General features: G+C 39.2%; 1 protein-coding gene across 1 annotated transcript; it reads right to left on the bottom strand.

Moving 5' to 3' along the window:
* Window positions 1–5,645: 5,645 nt before the first annotated feature.
* On the bottom strand, window positions 5,646–10,176 carry csf3b (colony stimulating factor 3 (granulocyte) b). Its single transcript, XM_065294873.2, has 5 exons — window positions 9,660–10,176; window positions 9,391–9,542; window positions 9,185–9,295; window positions 8,939–9,070; window positions 5,646–6,581 (listed from the first exon to the last, which is right to left on the bottom strand). Exons 1-5 carry the CDS (start codon window positions 9,676–9,678, stop codon window positions 6,357–6,359), a joined length of 639 nt encoding a protein of 212 aa, XP_065150945.2. The 5' UTR covers window positions 9,679–10,176; the 3' UTR covers window positions 5,646–6,356.
* Between the last annotated feature and the right edge of the window lie 383 nt (window positions 10,177–10,559).

The raw sequence follows: 10,559 nt of genomic DNA, 5'->3' as shown, positions 1-10,559 counted from the left end.
TTCCTGTTACTATTTTCTGTCTGCTTTCTGGTCTCCCTGTTAATCTTTTGTCTTCTGTCTGTTCCTCCATGTTACTCTTCTCTGTCTGCTTTCTATTCTCCCTGTTAATCTTTTGTCTCCTCTCTATTTTCCACCCTGTTACTGTCTTGCCTGCTCTCAATTCTCCTCCTGGTTAATCTCTTCCCTCTGTCTTTCCTATTTTTTGTCTCCCCTCTAACCCCCCTTTTGCCTTCATCTGTCTGCTATCCATGTTTCTCTTTGGTGCTTTGTGTTTGCTCTCTATTCTATGCAAGTTGCTTTGGAATAAAGCATCTGCTAAATGCATAAATAAATGTGTAAATTATATAAAGTGTCCCACTAAAGGAATCAGAAGTTAAATTACAAGACAAAAATATAGAAAAAATATTTAATTACTTTTCTAAACAATTTCCTTAATTTCATTTCTGATTCATTTTATATTTTTTGCTTTAACTAAGCAAATATTTTGTGTGTGTGTGTATATATATATTTTGCACAGTTTTATAGTAATCCAGATTTAAATTTCACTACAGGTTGTATATGTATATATAACTGTATGTGACAAATAAAAATCTTAAATCTTGAAGGTATACTCAGTTATTCTCCTCTGTTTGCTTGGTTCTGTCTCCCTTTGCTGTACATGTCCTATCTTCACTGATACTCTCTTGTGTCTGCTCTCTATCTTCACTGATACTCTCTTGTGTCTGCTGTCTGTCTTCACTGATACTCTCTTGTGTCTGCTCACTATCTTCACTAATAGTCTCTCGTGTCTGCTCACTATCTTCAGTGAAACTCTCTTGTGTCTGCTCTCTATCTTCAATGATACTCTCTTGTGTCTGCTCTCTATCTTCACTGATACTCTCTTGTGTCTGCTCACTATCTTCACTGATACTCTCTTCTGGCTGCTCTCTATCTTCACTGATACTCTCTTGTGTCTGCTCACTATCTTTACTAATAGTCTCTTGTGTCTGCTCTCTATCTTCAGTGAAACTCTCTTGTGTCTGCTCTCTATCTTCAATGATACTCTCTTGTGTCTGCTCTCTATCTTCAATGATACTCTCTTCTGGCTGCTCTCTTATCTTCACTGATACTCTCTTCTGGCTGCTCTCTATCTTCACTGATACTCTTGTGTCTGCTCTCTATCTTCACTGATACTCTCTTGTGTCTGCTGCTCACTATCTTCACTGATACTCTCTTGTGTCTGCTGCTCTCTATCTTCACTGATACTCTCTTCTGGCTGCTCACTATCTTCACTGATACTCTCTTCTGCTGCTCACTATCTTCACTGATGCTCTCTTCTGGCTGCTCACTATTTTCACTGATACTCTCTTCTGGCTGCTCACTATCTTCACTGATGCTCTCTTCTGGCTGCTCACTATCTTCACTGATGCTCTCTTGTGTCTGCTCACCATCTTTACTGATGCTCTCTGGTGTCTGCTCGCTATCTTCACTGATGCTCTTTTGTGTCTGCTCACTATCTTCACTGATGTTCTCTTGTGGCTGCTCACTATCTTCACTGATGCTCTCTTGTGTCTGCTCACTATCTTCACTGATGCTCTCTTGTGTCTGCTTACTATCTTCACTGATGCTCTCTTGTGTCTGTTCACTATCTTCACTGATGCTCTCTTGTGTCTGCTCACTATCTTTACTGATGCTCTCTGGTGTCTGCTCACTATATTTACTGATGCTCTTTTGTGTCTGCTCACTATCTTCACTGATGCTCTCTTGTGTCTGCTCACTATCTTTACTGATGCTCTCTGGTGTCTGCTCACTATATTTACTGATGCTCTCTTGTGTCTGCTCACTATCTTCACTGATGCTCTCTTGTGTCTGCTCACTATCTTTACTGATGCTCTCTGGTGTCTGCTCACTATCTTCACTGATGCTCTCTTGTGTCTGCTGCTCACTATCTTCACTGATACTCTCTTGTGTCTGCTGCTCTCTATCTTCACTGATACTCTCTTCTGGCTGCTCACTATTTTCACTGATACTCTCTTCTGGCTGCTCACTATCTTCACTGATGCTCCTTGTGTCTGCTCTCTATCTTCACTGATGCTCCTTGTGTCTGCTCTCTATCTTCACTGATACTCTCTTCTGGCTGCTCTCTATCTTCACTGATACTCTCTTGTGTCTGCTCTCTATCTTCACTGATGCTCTCTTCTGGCTGCTCACTATCTTCACTGATGCTCTCTTCTGGCTGCTCACTATCTTCACTGATGCTCTCTTCTGGCTGCTCACTATCTTCACTGATGCTCTCTTGTGTCTGCTCACCATCTTTACTGATGCTCTCTGGTGTCTGCTCACTATCTTCACTGATGCTCTTTTGTGTCTGCTCACTATCTTCACTGATGCTCTCTTGTGTCTGCTCACTATCTTCACTGATGCTCTCTTGTGTCTGCTTACTATCTTCACTGATGCTCTCTTGTGTCTGCTCACTATCTTCACTGATGCTCTCTTGTGTCTGCTCACTATCTTCACTGATGCTCTCTTGTGTCTGCTCTCTATCTTCACTGATACTCTCTTGTGTCTGCTCACTATCTTCACTGATGCTCTCTTGTGTCTGCTCACTATCTTTACTGATGCTCTCTGGTTTCTGCTCACTATATTTACTGATGCTCTTTTGTGTCTGCTCACTATCTTCACTGATGCTCTCTTGTGTCTGCTCACTATCTTTACTGATGCTCTCTGGTGTCTGCTCACTATATTTACTGATGCTCTCTTGTGTCTGCTCACTATCTTCACTGATGCTCTCTGGTGTCTGCTCACTATCTTTACTGATGCTCTCTGGTGTCTGCTCACTATCTTTACTGATGCTCTCTGGTGTCTGCTCACTATCTTCACTGATACTCTCTTCTGGCTGCTCACTATCTTTACTGATGCTCTCTGGTGTCTGCTCACTATCTTTACTGATGCTCTCTTGTGTCTGCTCACTATCTTCACTGATGCTCTCTTCTGGCTGCTCACTATCTTTACTGATGCTCTTTTGTGTCTGCTCACAATCTTCACTGATACTCTCTTCTGGCTGCTCACTATCTTCACTGATACTCTCTGGTGTCTGCTCACTATCTTTACTGATGCTCTTTTGTGTCTGCTCACTATCTTCACTGATGCTCTCTTCTGGCTGCTCACTATCTTCACTGATACTCTCTTCTGGCTGCTCACTATCTTTACTGATGCTCTCTGGTGTCTGCTCACTATCTTTACTGATGCTCTCTTGTGTCTGCTCACTATCTTCACTGATGCTCTCTTGTGTCTGCTCACTATCTTCACTGATGCTCTCTTGTGTCTGCTCACTATCTTTACTGATGCTCTCTGGTGTCTGCTCACTATCTTTACTGATGTTCTTTTGTGTCTGCTCACTATCTTCACTGATGCTCTCTGGTGTCTGCTCACTATCTTTACTGATGCTCTCTTGTGTCTGCTCACTATCTTCACTGATGCTCTCTTGTGTCTGCTCACTATCTTCACTGATGCTCTCTTGTGTCTGCTCACTATCTTTACAGATGCTCTCTGGTGTCTGCTCACTATCTTTACTGATGTTATTTTGTGTCTGCTCACTATCTTAACTGATGCTCTCTGGTGTCTGCTCACTATCTTTACTGATGCTCTTTTGTGTCTGCTCACTATCTTCACTGATACTCTCTTCTGGCTGCTCACTATCTTCACTGATACTCTCTGGTGTCTGCTCACTATCTTTACTGATGCTCTTTTGTGTCTGCTCACTATCTTCACTGATGCTCTCTTCTGGCTGCTCACTATCTTCACTGATACTCTCTTCTGGCTGCTCACTATCTTTACTGATGCTCTCTGGTGTCTGCTCACTATCTTTACTGATGCTCTCTTGTGTCTGCTCACTATATTCACTGATGCTCTCTTGTGTCTGCTCACTATCTTCACTGATGCTCTCTTGTGTCTGCTCACTATCTTTACTGATGCTCTCTGGTGTCTGTTCACTATCTTTACTGATGCTCTTTTGTGTCTGCTCACTATCTTCACTGATGCTCTCTTGTGTCTGCTCACTATCTTCACTGATGCTCTCTTGTGTCTGCTCACTATCTTCACTGATGCTCTCTTGTGTCTGCTCACCATCTTCACTGATGCTCTCTTGTGTCTGCTCACTATCTTCACTGATGCTCTCTTGTGTCTGCTCACTATCTTCACTGATGCTCTCTTGTGTCTGCTCACTATCTTTACTGATGCTCTTTTGTGTCTGCTCACTATCTTCACTGATGCTCTCTTCTGGCTGCTCACTATCTTCACTGATGCTCTCTGGTGTCTGCTCACTATCTTCACTGATGCTCTCTTGTGTCTGCTCACTATCTTCACTGATGCTCTCTTGTGTCTGCTCACTATCTTCACTGATGCTCTTTTGTGTCTGCTCACTATCTTCACTGATGCTCTCTTGTGTCTGCTCACTATCTTCACTGATGCTCTCTTGTGTCTGCTCACTATCTTCACTGATGCTCTCTTGTGTCTGCTCACCATCTTCACTGATGCTCTCTTGTGTCTGCTCACTATCTTCACTGATGCTCTCTTGTGTCTGCTCACTATCTTCACTGATGCTCTCTTGTGTCTGCTCACTATCTTCACTGATGCTCTCTTGTGTCTGCTCACTATCTTTACTGATGCTCTCTGGTGTCTGCTCACTATCTTTACTGATGCTCTTTTGTGTCTGCTCACTATCTTCACTGATACTCTCTTCTGGCTGCTCACTATCTTCACTGATGCTCTCTGGTGTCTGCTCACTATCTTCACTGATGCTCTCTGGTGTCTGCTCACTATCTTCACTGATGCTCTCTTGTGTCTGCTCACTATCTTCACTGATGCTCTTTTGTGTCTGCTCACTATCTTCACTGATGCTCTCTTGTGTCTGCTCACTATCTTCACTGATGCTCTCTTGTGTCTGCTCACTATCTTCACTGATGCTCTCTTGTGTCTGCTCTCTATCTTCACTGTTGCTCTCTTCTGGCTGCTCTCTATCTTCACTGATACTCTCTTGTGTCTGCTCTCTATCTTCGCTGATACTCTCTTTTGGCTGCTCACTATATTTTTTATGTACAGCCTGATTTCATTGCAGAATAGATCTGGACAGGTGTGATCACAGAGAAGAAGGATCTTGTATCACCTTAAAGTGTTTTACTTTGCAATATCAACCAGCTGGCTGTACATTATCCTGCTTATTATACAGCTACATGCCAAATCAGTTCATTATTAAACACAAAATATCGATTTGAAATCTTTTATTAGCTCGTTTGTACACTGTCAGAAGAAAATAATCAAATAGTGGTCCCTAGCTGTCATTGGGCAATACCTTTTCAAAAGTACACCTTGTCCCTAAAGAATAATCAATAATGTACCTGTGTAATCAGTGGTTGCCTGTCAATAGGGGGCGCTGGGGCGTAACTGGAATCAGCTGAAGGATACTGACAGTAAACGTCACAAATTTACGTTTATACACTTTTGTTAGTTCTTGCTGTTGTCAGTTATTTTCTACTTTAAAAAATATTTAAAATAAATGAGATATCTTTAATTTAAAATATAATACATAATTGTATTAATATAATAAATAAAGATAACAGTAAATAAACATGACAAGCACTTGTTTTGTTTATTTTATTATCAAAAATACAATAAACATTACAAATGTGATAAACAGTAAGAAAGTAAACTTTTTACTATTTTACAGTACAATCCATTATTCCAAAATAATGCTTCTTCCCCATATAGTGGACTCAATAGTGAATGAGTAATACATAAATACATAAATAAATAAATTATATTTGTCCAAGAAAAATTGAAAAACATCACATAATTTACATCCACTGTTAATATAAATAACAAACAATACCAACAATAAATAAATAAATAAATATTTACATAAACCTATATATATATATATATATCCAGGACAGCAGGTGTCAGATAAAATTAGTGATATGTATCCTTTTAAAAGAAAGCTTTTTTAGGAAGTCGTGTCCCTTCCCCAGAGGATTCCATTCTTTAATGGTTGACGATTGGCTCTTTTTAATTAAGTTCTTAACAAAGGTTCGGGAGGAGCCTAAACATTCAGGCCTGTCAATCATCAATAAGAGCGTACATAAGGTCTCCATGCCTCTATATCCAGCTGCAATTCTTCTGGCATCCCTCCCCATTTCCTCCTTCACTGCTCTCTTTCTTCCTCTTTGCAGTTCTGTTACAGGAGGTTGAACTTGGGTCTCGATTAAGACAGGCGAACTTGTTAACTGTGAGGCAGGACTAGAGCAGCTGTCCGGGACGAATGCTCCCAGCTTGGTATTAGGCCGAACCCTTGACCTTACGTGTATGATAACAGTTAACCATTACCATACACACTGTTTGTCCAGCAGATTTTGTGGTTTAGCACAGAACTGGTTCAGGTTAGCAATGTGACGCAGACCCCGGAAGACAGCTTGTGTAAACCTGTTCAGCTGCTGAAGTGACAGATGAGCGGCTACCTGGACTTTATAATTACTGTTGAGTCGTGAAGAGAAGTCAGGAAGATTTCTCTTGTATACTGTGACGGGAATCTGTACCAACTTCTGCATCTAAGCAAGAAAACATAATGTTAAAGTTAAACTTCTTTTACAATCAAAGCTATTTTTAGGAATAAGGATTATAAATAAAAGGTTTGCTCAGTGACGGCACTTTGCAAAGATCAACAGATAATCTGATCTTAACATAATCAGAATTGTCAAATAAATGGTCAATGGGGCGGTACCCTTTTAAAAATACAAAGTTCTACCTAAAGTGTTTATATAAGTACGTCAGAAGTACACATTGGTACCAAATGTATACATATCTTTATCTAAATGCTAAATTTAAAGGGTACTGCCCCAGTGACAGAAAGCAATTTTTTTTTTATTCTGACAGTGAAAGCTACATAAATTAAAACATTATGTAAGAACATAAATAAAATAATACAAATAAAAAATTACTGTATGTCACTGAAGCAAAGTAACTCATAAGTGAATTATGGGCCTCATATTCTGTTAAAGAACACAATATTGTTTAAAGGTGCCAAAGAATGCATTGAAACAATGTGTTAGATTGTATGTGACTTTATTAAGTGCAAAAATGATCCAGAGATTGTACGTGTATTTGTACTGGACCATTTCGGTACAGGGCTTTCGGCACGTGCACTTGTGCACCGAATGGCCGAATGCAATCTTTTGTGTGCGGAACATAGTTCAATTTTCAAGTTTCCACACGAACAAATTAAGTTGCGGAAGTCTCCGCGTTCAGCGCAAGTCTTCTGTCAAACATATAACATAATTCGGCCTGCAGAAAGATTTGTATTTACTTAGTTGTATATCCGTTTGATTATTGATGTAAACGTTTATGTGTCGCGTCTAAAAGCGCATGTTAAACACGTGTCAATGCGCTGTTTTGTTCTTTCAAAAGTGCGTGAGAGGATGCGTGTCTTTCGTTGCTACGCAATCATGAGACGCACTTTCTGTGACAGCGAGAATAAGGAATGCGTGATCAGATTTTTCATCTGCACATCACGTCAATCATATCATTGTCACAATGCGATCAGCTGGTTGGGACAGAGAAGAGCTGTAACCCGGGCTTACTCAGCTGTTACTCAGCTGCGGATGGGTTTGTTAGTTTAAGTCACAGCTTACATTGGCAACACAAGCAAAGATTAGGAGAAATGTGCAAAAGATATAAGATGGCTATGTATGCAACTCACTAATCCCAATATGAGTTTATAATAAGTATATCATCATGTTGCTTGCTATGCAGTTACACATAGAGCAGTAATATTATTTTATACAGATATGGTATATAGCCAATTCAATACTGTGACTTAAAAAAAATCCAAAATAAATCAAAACAGAATGTTCATAAATGTATTCAGGAATTGAATTTGTTAGTTTAGTGCAAGGTTTTAGTAGAAAAAGTTTCAGAGAAGGTTAAGAAAAGAGTTACCTACTGTTATAAAATAATGTAAAAAGTATGTTATTTAGTGTAGAACTTTGCAGTAGTATTTTTTTATTTTTTATTTATTCTTTTTTATTTTATATAATATATTTTAATAAAAAGTGTTTTAAAAAAGTGTAAACAAATTGTTAAAAAAAGTTTATAGTAATAAACAACCTGCAGTTTAATGTTTGCATTTTTTCCCTTACTGTATCGAAAATGATCCGAACCGTGGCTTTAAAACTTAGGTACGCACCGAACCGTGATTTTTGCGTACCGTTACACCCCTACCATTTACAACCCTAGGATTTGTCCTTAAGAATGAAATGGTCTATTATCACCTTATTTGAAAGGGTCATGAATAATAATGTTGAGCTCAGCTCTGATTGGCTGTTTCTCTGAGCAGCTCAGTTCAGTAGCTCTGTGTGTTTGTAAACAGACCTTATGTTTGAGTCTGTATCAGACGAAGATACAGAATTTGAGGAATAATCAATTATTCTGAGATTGTTAATGGACATTTCTGAGTGGTAAGTTTGTGTTTTTTCAGTATGGACCTGCAAAACGTAACTGTAATGTCAATAGTGGAAGTTCAGCCTAAACACTAGCATATAGCGCTAACTCGGCAGTCACAACTTTGTTTTAAGCATTGTAACAACATTGTAACTAATGTGTAATTTAATGTTGGGGCGTACATCTCGACTATGACATCACAGTTGGTGTCATGTTGAGATTGGTCTGTTTTACAGCAGTGCTTTGTATGCACAAAGTTTACATAACAATTGTGTTTGGGGCTCATGATATGTCATTACCATGAACAGAACTCGTATTGTTCATATATGCCTCAGTAAATACAGTTTTACATTCTACGGCACCTTTAAAAGAAACATGCACATGTTTCTTTTGGGGTAAAATGCGTGTCAGTGTTGTTGTTTACATTTACTTTGAAGCAACCCGAAAAAGCAGAAGAAAAGATTGATACCTCTTTGATCTGATCAGCCAACTCTTTTATATCCGCAAGCAGACTGTCACGTGTTTCAGTGGAGCTCATTATGTCCTGCAGAAGCTCGTGGTGTAGATCCAAACCTTCAACCATATGACTCAAGCTCATAGCCTGATGAAGAGCACACACAACAACAATCATTCATACTATTGATTTTTACAACAAAAATAAAGCATGCCTGCATAAACACTATACAGGTTTTATCTTTTTAAAAGTTTTCTTTACCAAAGTAAACTCCTCTGATATCGACTTGAGCACCGGTGGCGCAGGAATCCCAAAGTCACTTAATAAATACTCCAAGTCGTGCGATTCACTGGAGAGTTCAAGGTCCAAACCCTGCAAGCAACACATTTACCATGAATAGAGGTTTAGTATATAGCTGACATATACAGTGTTAACGTCATGACAAACAATACAGTAAACACGCTCACCGTTTTTTTGACGTATGCTTCGTGCACTCGCGGAATGTCGTTGAGAATCTTCTTCACTAAACTGACGCCGCGCTCCACAACGCGGGCCAACGCGTCGTGCTGTGGAAGCGGAGCTGCGTAGAGAAGCGTGACACAGCAGTGGACTGCGAGGACTGTGAGGTGAAAATAAAGTTTGGTTTATCGAATGCAAAAATTCATTTAATAAACAGCGTCATAGCAAAACTCTTGAAATTCAAACATGAGTGCATATAAAGACACGAGTTACTTACGGAGATACAGAGACTCCATGGTGTGTTGTAGAAGTGTAATGAAGATTTGACTTCATCTGCTCTATTTAAACCCATTGAGATTGATCAACAACGGGAACTTTTAGCAAAGTGCGTTACGTGGGCGAAACTCCACGACTTAGGAAAATGCAAACGCGCTCACGTTGCCGATCTTTACGTCCGTTAAGGGTTTCGTCATATGGATTTTGCCGGTTGCAACTTCTTCCCAGGAGGAACCGTTCCCACAATTCGAGCTTACTTTTACTACCTGAATCATGACAGTAATGGCCACTTAGACTTTTTGCCCATTCACTGACACACATTTGTTTAGAGATGTCGTAAGAGTTATAAGTCTGCTGGGATTTTCTCGGTTTCATCACAGGAAACACATCCAAGTTAAACAGCAGGCGTGTCTTTATGTGTCACTCAATGACGTCAAGAATACATAAAAACTTCCCCAGTTAATGTATTTCCTTACCTGTATGTTTTAACCATTATGTTTTTAAGTTCATATTTTATGAAGAAATAACTAAATATTCTGATGTTGCTTAATCCGAATCCATTTCATTTAATTTGAATCATGCATCACATTTGCATGCAATATATTTATAATAAAACGGCAATAGTCACCATTCATCACAGGGGTTTTGTTCAAACCAGTTTTAAACAAACGTGTTTCTTCTCTAAATAAATGTAAAGACACCTGAGCAATTACATGCAAATATCATGAACATTATACATGAAAAAAAGAAGAAAATATTTTGAACCATATCTTAGATGTCAATAGTGGCTTAAAGGATTAGTCCATTTTCTTAAAAAAAATCCAGATAATTTACTCACCACCATGTCATCCGAAATGTTGATGTCTTTCTTTGTTCAGTCGAGAAAAAATTATGTTTTTTT

This window comes from Paramisgurnus dabryanus, chromosome 19 (assembly GCF_030506205.2).
Source record: "Paramisgurnus dabryanus chromosome 19, PD_genome_1.1, whole genome shotgun sequence".
In the NCBI taxonomy this organism is placed as follows: Eukaryota; Metazoa; Chordata; class Actinopteri; order Cypriniformes; family Cobitidae; genus Paramisgurnus; species Paramisgurnus dabryanus.
The sequence above is the reverse complement of the archived record's forward strand: the minus strand, read 5'-3'. Positions and strand labels throughout refer to the sequence as shown.